Source organism: Thamnophis sirtalis, unplaced genomic scaffold, assembly GCF_051295495.1.
Source record: "Thamnophis sirtalis isolate CommonGarterSnake01/CBP01778 unplaced genomic scaffold, rThaSir2_p1.2 scaffold_2, whole genome shotgun sequence".
NCBI lineage: Eukaryota > Metazoa > Chordata > Lepidosauria > Squamata > Natricidae > Thamnophis > Thamnophis sirtalis.
In genome coordinates this window covers 140,203,320-140,218,514 of record NW_028261382.1, presented here as the reverse complement: position 1 = coordinate 140,218,514, position 15,195 = coordinate 140,203,320, and the positions used below count along the sequence as shown (strand labels likewise).

Below are 15,195 nucleotides of genomic sequence, written 5' to 3'. Positions count from 1 at the left end.
GTCTGGTGTACCATGGCAGATGCCCCCATAGCAAATATTCCTGTAATATGCAAAACAATCTGACCACTCACATTCTTCTTGGGGTCATTAATAGAAATTTCCTTTCACCATTTTTGACTCTATAATATTAAGATAGATTAGTAAACTAGATACGGTATTACTTCACTGATATGTATAATAAGAGGTTTATACAGTATATAACACTGTACAGGTACAAATCAAACTTACTTAGCAATGCATTGAGTATGTTCTATCCTACAGTTTTAATATGTATGGATTATGATGTCACTTTCCTTCCAGGAATTCAATGCAATATTCATAGAACCCCTTCCCCACTGTTTATCTTCACAATATAAAACTGGTGTATGTATGTGGGGATAGATTTGGCTGACCTAGTACTGGCTGACCAAGTTACTTGATAAACTTTATGGAATGGATTTGAATTTGGGTCACCATGGTCATAACACAGAACCTTAATAATTACACCAATTGCTGTAATTATACTGTAATAACTGAATATGCAGAGGGATGTTTTGAAGCCACTTGTTAGAATAGGAATTATTGACTAAAAAAAGAGAAAGATAAATAATAAGACGATCTGAAATCTAGAAAATGAGAAATTTGGATGTGGTTTAACTTATTTTTTTCTGAGTCTTATAGAGACAATTCTTATATTACAGAGGAACACTAGTGAGGGATTATTAATGTATGGTTAGGGCTACAAAATCTGGTTGTAAAAATCAAGATGTTCTCTGGATCTTTACTTTTCTGCATCCTTTTGCTGCCATTTAGTGGACGTCCATTTTTTTGCAGAATCACCCTTTTTTTGCAGCCCAGATGTGAAAGGCCATTTTCTGTCTCATATTGCAAACTACAGTTATGAGAATAAATAGGGAAAGGTGCTTATTCCGAGTGGTGTTTCTGAAAAGCAGAAGCAAATTTCTTATTTATTAGAAAAGCAACAGTTTAGAATTGCTTAATAAAATCTGCATGTCAGCTGTACACGGTATAGATATATATTTCAGGGTACTTTGTATTAAGACAAGGAACTAAGAGGTACCAGTTAAATCTCCCAAGGATACAATTATTTTCTACCTTCAGAGAACCAGAAGAAGTACAAACTATTTGGAAGGAACAAAATATTCCTTTATCTTTGATATCAAAGATTCAGGTTTTGAAACAAGATTTTTTTTCTTTTTCTTTCTTTAATACTGCTCTGTTGAATTAACAAATGAACATAACACTGCATTTTAACAGTGAAGAAAATCCTTTATTAAAAAATAATTCTATGCAGATTTGTTGCTGCCATCAATAGTAATGCAAGTCATTATTGAGGCACAAATATCAGGACAAATGAACCAATAAAAAACTGCCTATCACAGACTTATTTCCTGAATAACTAAGAGAGAAGAAAAGAAGATGGGCCACAATTAAATATGACTGTTTTAAATTCCAGTCAGGTTTGTGGTAAAAGAGATTTATGTAAGGAAAACTGGTTTAATTTAACTGGTTTCAGATTCCTCTTCCAAAGGGTGAAAAAGGAGGAGAACAAAGAAAAGATCTTGCAAATTTTGTTTACTTTTAAGCATATATTCAGACGAATGCTTTATTGATACTCTACGCAATACCTGAATGCTGAGTAAGAAGACAGTGAACTTAAACTCCACCCTATTCTGCGTTTATATAGCTTGAACTGAAAATTACTTTCACTGAATCAACTTCTAAGAATTTGGTGTTCATTTTCAGCAGGTATTCATAAATATTTGGGATTTCTTGTTATTATGCTTTAGAGACACACTTTACATTATTTAATCTTATTTCCTAGTTATTGAAGGAGATATTGAATTTTTATATTTTTAAATGACATTTTATTATTGTAAGAACTGCCATTTTAAATTAATGTATGCACTGTATTAAGGGATTAATATTATCACTCTTACTGTTGTTGTAAATATAATTCAGATATGTAATCCACAAACTCCAGGAAGTATATTTTTAGTGTATATTATTTTTACAAACTGTCTATTAATGTCACATTGTTATAATTGTTTTAAACAGTTTTTCATCTGTTTAAAAAGCTGTAAGCAGTATACCAAATAAAATAAAAGCAATCTTCAATACATACCATTAAATAAAACAGTCAATAATAAACCAGCTGCTATAAACCAAGATGTGCCTAGAGGTGTAATAAAACATTAAAGAAAAAGGTTAAGTAATTTGAAGTTCAGGTCTCTTAGAACTGACAGGGAAGAGCTGATCTCACAGGGATTCCCAGTGAGCAACATAGTTTTAAATAACTTTTTATGTTTCTGTAGCTATGAAATGGAAGGTAGTAATTTTTACCAGTGACCAGCCATCTTCAGGAACGAGCTCGCAAGTTTATATTACTTTATATGGGGAGCAAGGCAATTCAGGAGCTGTCTTTCTATATGGGGAAGAGAAAAAAGTCTTTGAAAGAGGAAGCAAAGATACTTTCATGGTAAGATATTTATTATAACAAGAATTTAGAATAATGCCATTTAATTAAAATTTCTTATTTGCTTAATATCAGTGATATGTGACTATCTGTGGGAAACAGTATCATTTCATATCATTGTGTCATTTTCTGTTTTCAACTACCACAAGACTTGAGCCAAGTAATTCTATTTAAATTATATTTATTGCAATAATAGCAACAGCATTTAGGCTTATATACCGCTTCACAGTGCTTTACTGCCCTTTCTAAGTAGTTTACAGAGTCAGCATATTTCCCCAACAATCTGGGTTTTCATTTTACTGAACTTGGAAGGATGGAAGGCTGAATCAACCTTGAGCTGGTCAGGATCAAACTCCTGGCAGTGGGCAAAATCAGCCTGCAACACTGCATTCTAAACACTCTTCATAATAATGTAGCTACTTCAGTTTGTAATACAACTCAACAACAGCTACAATGAATACAATTTCTGTTACTGTTTTTACTCTTTGATCCTTAGCTTGGTATTTACTTGAGAAGAATGTATAAACAAATTGGTAGGACTCATTCAAATGACTGGTTTTTCTTGCTTGTGTGACAGCTAATTCTCATATGGCAAAAAATACAGCTTGATATCAGTCTGTCTGTTACCAAAAGAAGAAAGAGATGGTAACTGCCTTCTGCTCAAAAGAATGGGGCATCAGGGCCAATGCAGAAATCATTTCAGACTTTTATTTTACTGTAAATAGTGATTATAGTTTATATACAACAGTAACTGGAAGTATATCATAATGCCTAATAAGTTTTTTTAAAAAAATAAGACTACTTATCTGAACTTAAGTATGCTTCAACATCTATTTTAGATGTTTTCTTTCTTTCTTTCTTTCTTTCTTTCTTTCTTTCTTTCTTTCTTTTTTTCTTTCTTTCTTTCTTTCTTTCTTTCTTTCTTTTTAAGCTGAATGAAATTTTGACTACTAACATTTCTGTATCTGCCATTGCCCCTTCCTGAATATAAATCTAGTGAAGATAGTAATAAAGCTATAGCATATTTATTGGTAGATATTGCTGTTTGTTGTTAAGAGACAAGTAGATCAAATTGGGAGGTGTCAGAGCTTTTAGAAGAAAGGAGGAATCAAAAATGGAATATTATTGGAATTCCATTGGCCAGCTATATGGCTGCCTTTTGTCTATTCAAGTGTATGGGACAAAAAAGATTCAAATTGAAATACGGCTGCTAGCAGCTCATAGCGCTATGAGTTTATTTTGTGCTTTGTCAAAATAGTATCATTTATGACTATACAAATGTGTATGACTAATTGTGTAATTTTGAGTTTAATGAAACTTAATTCTTGAAAAATGTAGATTAAACTGAACAATAATTACTATAATAAAAGAAATTAATCAGTAATCTTCATATGCTGAAATAACTCTGGCCTCTAAAGTGTTCATTTTAAGTCTTTGAATAATTGTCAAACGTTATTCTAGCGAACACTCTGTTCCTCACAATTATGGTCTTAGAGGTTCTGTTTGATTGCATTATATATCAGTCCTCACAATGTCTGAAGTTTATGATCATTAAGAGCCAAATAATTTTGAGGGCAACATGTTGAGAAGAGATACATAATTATCTAGGTTTGCTTTAGTATGAAGTAAAATTCAAAGTAACCTCACATTTTAATTTAAAAATATAAAGGTTTTTCCTCTGGAATTTCCCTAAAAGTGTTTTGATTTGAAAAATATGATCAACCTTATATAGTTAAAGAAGTTATTGTAGCATTTTTTTTAAAAAAAAGATATATGATCTACTATTTGATTTGCTATATTATGTGAACAGATTCACACGGAAGATTTGGGAGAGCTATACAAAATACGGATAGGACATAATAATTCTGGAGAAACCCCTGCCTGGCACTGCAAAGAGGTGACATAAATTAATACTATTTATTTATTTAGGTATATCTGCCACTCTAATGATAAATGAACTGCAAATACTGTAAACCCCTTGTTAGATTTGAAAAGCTTAGAAAAATGAAAATATCACCCAAAATAACAGTCATGAACATACTATGTGCTATATGATCAGAATGCTAGGATATAGAATGTTGCTCTCTGATTTTGTGATTGTAATAATGAAAATTTAAGGAATGGTCAGCTATTTGAAATACATGTTTCCAAATATATTTTCAAGTAGAGGCTACATAAGGCGACACAGTATATAATATCAGTAACACTGAATGAGGTATCACATTGCATTATTGATTGTTTGCTTATGTCCCACCAAATGAGTGTCAACTCATAGAAACTACACAAATAATTGTTTTCCAGGAGGCTCTGTCTAGTGGTGGGATTCAAATTTTTTTACTACCGGTTCTGTGGGTATGGCTTGGTGGGCGTGGCATGGCTTGGTGGGTATGGCATGGCTTGGTGAGAGTGGCAGGGGAAGAATACTGTAAAATCTCCAATCCCTCCCCACTCCAGCAGAAGGTTACTGCAAAATCCCCATTTCCTCCCGATCAACTGGGGCTCGGGAGGCAGAGAATAAATGGGGGTGGGCCAAGTCAGAGGTGGTATTTACTGGTTCTCCGAACTACTCAAAATTTCTGCTACCGTTTCTCCAGAACTGCTCAGAACCTGCTGAAAACCACTTCTGGCTCTGTCCAATTTGATCTTTTAAGCACTCTGGTTGGAACTTGTAGTTCAGAGAGAGCATCTTAACATGGATAATCAACTTATTTCATTTATTGGCAATTAGACTCTTATAAATTATCCTCCCCAAATAAATATTTATGAACATCCACAAACACATACATACATACATACATACATACATACATACATACATACATACATGCATACGTACACATATACACACACCCAAACACAAATAACTTGGATACCATCCTAATTATGCTTTTAGTGTACAGTTAATATAGTGTCTTCATGAAAAGTTTTCACTGCTATAGAATGGAATTAATAGACTTGAAATATCTTTAGGGTCTCTTGAATATTTCAGGAGATGGAGTAAAAACATTTTGTTCACTTTGGATATGCAAAATACTGTTCTTAGAATTCTAAGAAGCACATTTATAGGAAAGCATGCATGCAAAAACACATGCTAACATGCTCATATACTACCAAAACAGCATGTGAAACCTTTGAATTATGTTCCCCATAGAAAAGTCATACCTGTAAAATGAGTGTAAAAAATGAGTCTTTTTTTAAAACATAAGCTCAGCAATTGGTCCTATCACATTGGAATGTGATAGAAAAACCTCTACTTCATTTCTGTAAAGATCTTAGAATAATCTAGTTTCAATTGTCTTTCAGCTGCAATTGCAGAATATTGTTACAGGGGAAAAATATGATTTCTCTGTTGAAAAGTGGCTGACGCAAGCTCAAGATGAAGGTGAAATCAGTCAGGAACTTCCTGTTTTGCATCAGGGATACCCCGTTCTTCCAGGTAAGCTTCCAGAATAACAAGATGACTGCTCAATTCTGCTCATTGAGTAATTTCAAGATATTTATATGTAAGAATTTATGTTAAATATAAATTTAAATTAAATAAAGTATAACCTCTGGTCACAACCATAATTCATTCCATAACCTTGGTCGCAACCCGATTTGGTTGTGACCTGAACCTAATTTTGCAATTTGGTGCTTACAAAAAAAATGGTGCAGAAGGGAAAATCTACCACAAAAAAATATATTTTTGTGTGAATTTTTGGGTTGGAACCCAATTTGGTCATGGTCAGAAGCATTTGTGACCAGAGGTTCTACTGTATATAAATATTATATACATTTCAAAGACAATAATGCAACGTGCCACAATTAATACTTCCAAACTTTTAAATTCCATGATGATGCCAGACATATCAACCTATGTCTAGCCATTGAGACCATTATATACATAGATTATCTACAGGTTTTCAAGCAGCAGTTTTCAAGGACAGTGTTAGGAAAGGAACAACAAATAAAATGGATGTCTTTTATATAAGTCACATTTCACATTCTTATGCTTCATAAGCAGTGCACCTCAAAAAGACCATTAAGGTATCAATGGAAAACAAGGAGCAAGAGTAGCCAAAAGGATGAAAAAAACTGGAATAATACCTATATTAGAATCAGTTACTAAAAATTGGGGTCATCCATTGAAAGTGAATATAGAAGAGTCTAGATAAATAAGTATTTATACAGCCCAAACAACTTTTATTCCACAAGATATAGAGATTGCTACCAATGTAATATTTTGAGGGCTCTAAATATATTTCATGGTGGAAAACACTTAATAGTATATAAACATGATTAGCAATTGGGTTGGCCACTTAGGGAGAAGAATGATAAGTTAGTTATGTCTTTGGCTTGATACACAGCTCCGGACCATTTGCTTTGTCAGGCTTCAACCTCAGGTACAAACAGACTTTTTTATTTCTGTCTGTCCTGCCTGATGTGGTAGGAGAGATAGGTAACAAAGCAGGTTGCATTTTCCATAATCCAAGGAGTATTGATAAGACTTCAAAGAAAGTCTTCCCCAAAAACTGGAATAATACCTATATTAGAATCAGTTACTAAAAATTGGGGTCATCCATTGAAAGTGAATATAGAAGAGTCTAGATAAATAAGTATTTATACAGCCCAAACAACTTTTATTCCACAAGATATAGAGATTGCTACCAATGTAATATTTTGAGGGTGGAATTCGGCAGCGACGGAGTCTCTTAATCAGATTGCGCCACTACGGCCGCTCCGAGGCAGTGGATCCAGGAGGCCCCCTTGGTTCACCGAGGAACTCCGGGAGAGGAAGCGCCGGAAGAGACGCCTAGAGCACTCATGGAGATCCAATAAATCCGAATCGAACCGAGCACTTCTAACATCTTGCATCAAGGAATACATCAGAGCAATTAGGACGGCGAAAAGAACTTATATTGCCACCTTGATTGCCTCCGCTGAGTCGCGCCCAGCCGCCCTGTTTAGGATAACCCGTTCCCTCCTAAATAGGAGGGATATGGGGGAACCCCTGCAGGATAGGGCTGAGGATTACGTCCAGTTTCTAGCGGACAAAGTTGCTCGGTTTCGGTCGGACTTGGACTCCGATTCCGCAGATCCAGCTGAGGCACAAGGGGATAATCTGGCAGACCATCGCTGGGTTGAGTTTCAGGATGTTGCCCCTGAGGACGTGGACAAGGCCATGAGAGCTGTGAGTGCCTCCACATGTGTACTGGACCCATGTCCCTCCTGGCTGGTTGCTAACAGCAGGGAGGTGACACGGGGCTGGATCCAGGCGGTCGTTACCGCCTCCCTTCGGGAGGGGGTCTTTCCCCCCGTACTCAAAGCGGCAGTGGTGAGACCCCTCCTGAAGAAACCATCTTTGGATCCAGCCGTTCTTACCAATTATCGCCCAGTCTCCAACCTCCCCTTTGTGGGAAAGGTTGTTGAGAAGGTGGTGGCCTTTCAGCTCCAACGGTCCTTGGAGGAAGCTAGTTACCTTGACCCATTCCAGTCCGGCTTCAGGCCTGGCTACAGCACAGAAAACGCTTTGGTCGCATTGACCGATGACCTCTGGAGAGCCAGAGATGGAGGCTACGCCTCCATCCTGGTTCTCCTTGACCTCTCAGTGGCTTTCAATACCATCGACCATGGTATCCTTCTGCGACGACTGCGGGAGGTGGGGGTGGGAGGCACTGTTTTGCGGTGGTTCTCCTCTTACCTCTCGGACAGGTCGCAGTCGGTGTTAGTTGGGGGGCAGAGATCGACCCCTAGGCCCCTAACATATGGGGTGCCGCAGGGTTCGGTCTTGTCCCCCCTACTTTTCAACATCTACATGAAACCGCTGGGTGAGATCATTCGGCGGCACGGGATAAAATACCACCAGTATGCGGACGATACTCAGCTGTATCTGTCCGCCCCGTGCCAACTCAATGAAGCGGTGGACGTGATGAACCAGGGCCTTGAAGCTGTTAGGGACTGGATGAGGGCTAACAAACTTGTGCTCAACCCAGATAAGACCGAGTGGCTGTTGTGTTTCCCTCCCACTAATTCGGCAAGTATTCCATCTCTCAGGCTGGGGGGGTCAAACACTACACCCCTCAGACAGGGTCCGCAACTTGGGAGTCCTCCTAGACCCACAGCTGACTTTTGAACACCATTTGTCAGCTGTGACCAGGGGGGCATTTGCCCAGGTTCGCCTGATGCACCAGTTGCGCCCCTACCTGAACCGGGAGGCCCTCACAACAGTTACTCGTGCCCTTGTGACCTCTAGGCTGGAGTACTGCAATGTGCTCTACATGGGGCTGCCCTTGAAGAGTATTCGGCGACTTCAGCTAATCCAGAATGCGGCCGCGCGAGTGATTGTGGGTGCACCTCGCTTCACCCACATAACACCTTTCCTCCGCAAGCTGCACTGGCTACCTGTCGATCTCCGGGTACGCTTCAAGGTGCTACTTGTCACCTATAAAGCCCTTCATGGTAGTGGGTCTGGGTACTTGAGAGACCGCCTACTGCCAATTACCTCCATTCGACCTATTAGATCCCATCGATTAGGCCTCCTCCGAATCCCATCTGCCGGTCAATGCCGACTGGCAACTACGCGGAGGAGAGCCTTCTCGGTGGCAGCTCCGACCCTATGGAACGATCTCCCCATGGAGATTCGTACCCTCACCACCCTCCAGACCTTCCGCACAGCCCTCAAAACCTGGCTATCCCATCAGGCCTGGGGCTAAAGACTGTAACCCGCCCGAATGGTATGAATGTTGTGTTTTTTTATAATGTATTGTCCTACCTGTTAAATGTTTGTTTTCCCCTCCCCTTCGAGTTGTAAGCTGCCCTGAGTCCCCCCAGGGAAAAGGGCGGCATAGAAATAAACTTCTCAATCTCAATCTCAATCTCAAAAGCCTTTTCTGTCATGATAGCTCCATTCTGGAATATCATCCCCATAAAATTAGATTGGCTCACACATTGCAGACCTTTTGTAAGTATTTGAAGACCTGGTTCCGTGCCTGAGCCTAGGGTTCCAGATGTGGAATGAAACTGATCTCTTGGGTGTGTTGAGGACTTGTTATGGTTCTCCAACCACTGCATGTTTTATTTTAATTTATCCATGTTTTAATTGTTTTAATTGTGAGCCAACCAGAATCATGTACTTTAAATGGTCAGCTAGATACAAGGAATAAATATGATATTGATGCATGTTGGACAGCAGTATAAAATAATTGTACACAGCATAATGTTGGTAAATTGCTATCTTTTTTAAATTTTCAGTGGCAATGTACAAGGTGCATGTAGTAACTGGTGATCTCTGGAATGCTGGGACAGAAGCTGATGTTTACATAGCAATCAATGGAGAAAAAGGTGACACAGGGTGCCGACAGCTGCATAGGTCAATGAAGTCTCAACAACACATGAAAGGACAAGTGAGTGAATTCCCATAAAACCCACTGCTAAATATGTATACTGTATATGAAAGTCCTTTTTTTACCTGAAATGTAGGTTAAAAAAAAGTAAAGGTTTCCCTGTCAGTCACATCCAACTCTAGGGCATAGTGCTCCATTTCTTGGCCAAGAGAACCATCATTGTCCGAAGACATTTCCATGCTCATGTGGCCAGCATGGCTATAGGCCGAGGCTCATGGAACACTGTTACCTTCCGAACAAAATGGTACCTATTTATCTAGTTGCATTTGCATGCTTTTGAACTGCTATGTGGACAGGAATTGGGGCATAACGAGAGTTCATCCCATTGCATGGAGCTCAGGTCTCAAACTCATTACATTCTAGTTGACAAGCTTGTCAGCTAGAAGGTAACAGGTTTGGGACCTGCTGAGCCATTGTGCCCAAAATGTATTTTTTGTCTTTTTTTTCCTAGCCATTTAGGTCCAGTTGAATTGAGTCCCATTTTTGTTTTCTAATTTTTCCATTTGGCTCACCATTTTATATATTGAGGTATTTTAACAACCCAGGTTACCTTTTTGTCAGTGTTCTCTTGTACACTACCTAAAGTCACATTGTTTGAGTTGAGCACCATTATAAATGTGCACAATAAATAAAATGAGTTCATGTAAATATAACACTTTTCACAATTCAGCAATGGCTATTAATTTGTATAGATCTGCATCACAAACAAAATTTATTAAAAATAACTTCACAGAATTATAGAATTATACACGACCACACTCCTATATATTTTAGGAAAGAAGGTAGATTAAATATGATTATGTCCTCTTCCTCATCTTTTAGCCAAAGAGATATGACTCCCTTTGGTATTTTCCAGCATAAAAATGCTAAACGTCTATTTACGTATAAAATGTACAGCAAATGGACAGAACAGTTATTTGTGGGGAAAAGAAGAAATTGCACCTTAATTTTTTAGCATGAAAAATAAGTACTTCCAGCATTGCTAAGTCAATTTAGCTTCAATGTAGCAATTTTGTGACCATGTTATCTTCCCTCCTTTAGTTAGCCTGAGGCAATATAACCTTGTAAAAACTAAATTTGAAGAAAAGTATAAACATTTTTAGTGTGTGTTTGTGACTTTAAAAATGATTTACCATAGTTTAATTCAATTAATTGGAGTAAAATGTCTTATTGATTTTCTTAACTTGTGCATTTAACCGTAATTGATTAAAAGTATTTTTATTGCTCTTTTCATATAAATGGAAACTTGTTTAGGGTTTATGTTTCACATTTGCATATGTGGGTTACTTGAAAGAGAATGAGGGAAGATAAACACAAACACTTAAAATTAAATGTGTGTTATTTGCTTGATTGCAGACTGATACATTCTCACTTGAAGCTGTGCACCTTGGACATTTATATAAAATTGTTATAGGACACAATGGACTTGGCTCAGGTCAGAAATTTAAAAATGTTTATATACTTCAATGACATAAAATAGAGTATTTGAGTTTAGGAATAAAGATTTTTTAAGAAAAAGCAGCACCCATTTATGGAAAAGAAATTATTATGTGAGATCTGGGCATCCTTCCCTAGCACTGCTTCTGATACCTGTGAAAAATAAACATTGTTTAACTTTTACACATTATATGCACATTTTGTACATGATTTTTTTTCAGACTCCATATAGAAAGTCTTTTCAATAATTTTATTTTATTTGTAGAAATAATTTCAGTTTTCAATTTAGCTTGTTCAAACTATTCCATTCTTAAATTTCTTTAAATTGATTCTTAAGTATTAGAAATTATTTATTTTTATTTTATTTTACACATTATACAATTATATAACAATTATATAATAATTTCAAAAATGAAATACAGGTATGCAAATGTAGTCAGAAGAATATTGTGTATTCAATACTAAAAGCATAAACCAAAGGAAGTGTACAATTGCATCTTAGACAATTAACATAATTACAGTATTTAGAAAGCTGTATGTTCCTTCAGAAAAATGGGTGGTAAGAGAGTTGGGATAGATAGTGTGGCTCACATAGCTAAATATCTGAGCATGTTTTTCAATGCTTCACAAAATCTTAAAAAGTGGGCTGATACATTTCTGGAGATAATTAGAGATAGTATTAGACCCAACCATTCTAGGACCATGTAAGTTAATATCTACCATTTCCCAGCAAAAGCTTTTTGTTTCTGAATTTCCTTCAAGAAAAATAGATATGAAATTCCTCTGATCTTTTATAACTAGAAAATGAACTTTAATATTCTATACTTTTTTTGAACATATGGATTATCTTCAAGGGTAGACTTTAGCAGGGGATATTACATAACCTGGGATACTAAGGCCCAGATTTCTACTGTCAGGTTAGCCTGATTTTGCTAACAACCAATCTCAACTATGTTATATGTCGTTGACACCAGAGGTGGTATTCAGCAGGTTCTGACCAGTTCTGGAGGAGCAGTAGTGGAAATTTTGAGTAGTTCAGAAAACCGGTAAATAAATATCACCTCTGACTGCCTCTGATCTATTCTCTGCTTCTCGAGTCCCAGCTGATCAGGAGGGAATGGGGATTTTGCAGTAACCTTCCCCTTGAGTGGGGTGGGAATGGAGATTTTACAATATCCTTCCCCTGCCACGCCCACCAAACCATGCCTACCAAGCCATGCCATGCCCACCAAGCCACGGCCACAGAACTGATAGTAAAAAATTTTGAACCCCACCACTGCTTGACACACAAGAATTTAGAACTTTTCCTAAACAATCTACATTTGTATGAACCAGTTTCCATTTACCAACCTAAAGAGGTATGCACTTTATATTGCAAATTGTTCTGGGGTCACAGCTGTCTTAAATTGGAGATAAGAAATACAATAAACAAATAAGCAAGCAAGTGAATATTGCAGCACTGTATGCATTATTTAAATGCAATACAAAAAATGGCTAAAGTTTGTGTGATACTCTTTTAACTTATCAAGTATGTAAGCTTGCACTTGAGAATGAGTCAGCACAGAGTTATCATGAGATTTAGTGATATTAATACATACTTGACTTGATTTCATTATTATTTATATTCTCACTTAGGAAATGGTTGGTTTCTGGAGAAAATTGTTGTCCAGGATCCTATCACAAACTCAGATTATATCTTTCTATGTTACAGGTTTGTTCAGTTTATTTTTAAAAAAAATTATAATAGCCATTTCATAATGTTGTATATCTTATTGGGACGAGTAAGATAAAAAAACAAAGCACTAAGGAATTGACAATTGAAGGTCTTTCTGGCTGCGGAAGTTTTCCAGGACTGCTGCTCAGGATCTTTTTCCAACTTTTTGATGTTTGTGAAAGATGAGGAGCAGGCAAACACTAAGGAAAAAAGTTCCTCCAGCCTCAGATTCCTTAAAAACTACTCTCACCTATCCCTCAATCCTGCAGTAATTGTCAAACTGAACTTTCAAACAACTGAGTGATAATGAGAAAAAAAATTCTCTGCTCAAATTAAATCCCATGTGGCATTCTCATTTTCAATTCTTCCTTGAAACACTATTGAGTAAATTTCAGATAGTTTTCACTTTTGCAATGTATCTTAAACTTCAGCCACAATAGAATATCTCTTACTTAGCTTCCTGCATTCCAGGATTTGAGTACAAAATTAAATATGTATCAATATGCAAGGCATCTAGTTACAGATGTGCATTCACAGAGATATGCAAACCAGTACTCTATTGCAGATGGTAAAACTCTACATGATATTACATCATATTACCTAAATACTCAATTGTGGTAGCAGGCTTCCAAAATAAGATATGTTCTTGGCAGGCCAACAGCACCTATTGCCCTCTCTTGGCAGGTCATCACACAGTCTTTCAAAACACAGTTTGGCTGGTTGATTGTCCTTTGCTAGAAAGATAATTCTACTAATGGAAAAACTTTATTGACTTCATTGAGATCTGAACATATGAGCACTTTTGTGTCAAGCCCTAAATCCTATGCTTCAGCAGTTATCTGTAAGACAGCAGCTAGAATATAAACATCCTGGTGATCATTAGATGACAGCTATACTTAGATTCACTGGAGAAGAGCCTAATGCTGGGAAAGATTGAGGCAAAAGAAGAAAAGGATGATAGAGAATGAGGTGGCTGGATGGAGTCACCAAAGCAGTAGGTGTGAGCTTAAATGGACTCCAGGGGATGGTTGAGGATAGGAAGGCCTGGAGGAATGTTGTCCATGGGTTTCAATGGGCCGGACACGACTTTGCAACTAACAAGAACAGTACTTAGATTTTTCTCTTTGCTACAGTTAATGGTCATTTAGAATTTTACAGCCCAGATATATTAGTCCTAAGGGAAGACCACAAATTGAATTCATGAATTCATGTTTTCAGCAACTGGTATAGAAATGTAAAGTGCCTCTGAAATAAATATATACCTAGTGCTAGTGATATACTAGCAGTTTCAAGCTTTATATTCTGCTTGAAATCAAGATGACTCCTAGTTAAGTAGCAAAATCAGAGGCAGTTTACTTCTAATTGTTTTCATGTGCACATACAGAAAATCTGTTGTGTATTTGAAATTATATATTTTAATTACGCCAGGCGTTAATTATACTTCATGTTTCATGTGCCTGTGATGGCAAAACCTTGCCAAAATATCTGCTGTCCTGTAAAATAATCTTTGTTGCTTCTGGCTTTAAATGAATTATATGGCGGCTATTCAAGGAAGACTGTTCCCAAATTGTGGTATATCACATTTAAGATACTTTACCTAATCTTAGATCATGCAGCTCAGCCACACTAATTTGTGACTGTTTTATTTTTATGTATTCATACATTATGTATGTATATATGCTTTAAAGTGTATATAACAATAATAAGTATGAAAAAGTAAATATTTATTTATTCTTGGTAACTTATGTGCACTTTAATGGCATAAAACTGAGCAGTTTATACTGCAGTGTCATAAACTCTAAAAACGTTACAGGAATAAATTCTTGAAATGCAATATAATTGTAGGAATATTTTGTCCATATCAATTATATATTCACTTTGCTTAACTCAAATATCTTAATTTCCTGTCTCAATCCATTGCTACTGGTACTTTTTAAAAATAGACTATCCTCTCCTTTTTCCACACTAAAAACATCAATGACTACAAGAAAGTTTCTGTACAGTCTTAAATATATCCTTTTTTGTATAGAAAATAATTTGTTTGTGTTTCTGTATGCATGCTTGTATGTTTTTAATTCTTCATTCTGAGATATGCACCAGTTTAATGAATTTTCTGTTCAAAACTTTTGGCATCTGTGGCCTGATCTTTATCCAATCAGGTAGTCATGTTTTTTCTGTATAATCAA

At 36.7% G+C, this 15,195-nt stretch overlaps 1 protein-coding gene across 1 annotated transcript in view; it reads left to right on the top strand.

Annotated features, from left to right (window-relative positions):
* Positions 1–15,195, top strand: part of RP1 (RP1 axonemal microtubule associated) — a 211,981-nt gene that overhangs the window by 20,357 nt on the left and 176,429 nt on the right. Inside the window, exons 4-9 of the mRNA XM_087707060.1 lie at positions 2,316–2,479; positions 4,287–4,373; positions 5,780–5,912; positions 9,707–9,858; positions 11,215–11,293; positions 12,931–13,006. Coding sequence (XP_087563186.1) covers positions 2,316–2,479; positions 4,287–4,373; positions 5,780–5,912; positions 9,707–9,858; positions 11,215–11,293; positions 12,931–13,006 — 691 coding nt within the window. The remainder of the gene's footprint in view (positions 1–2,315; positions 2,480–4,286; positions 4,374–5,779; positions 5,913–9,706; positions 9,859–11,214; positions 11,294–12,930; positions 13,007–15,195) is intronic.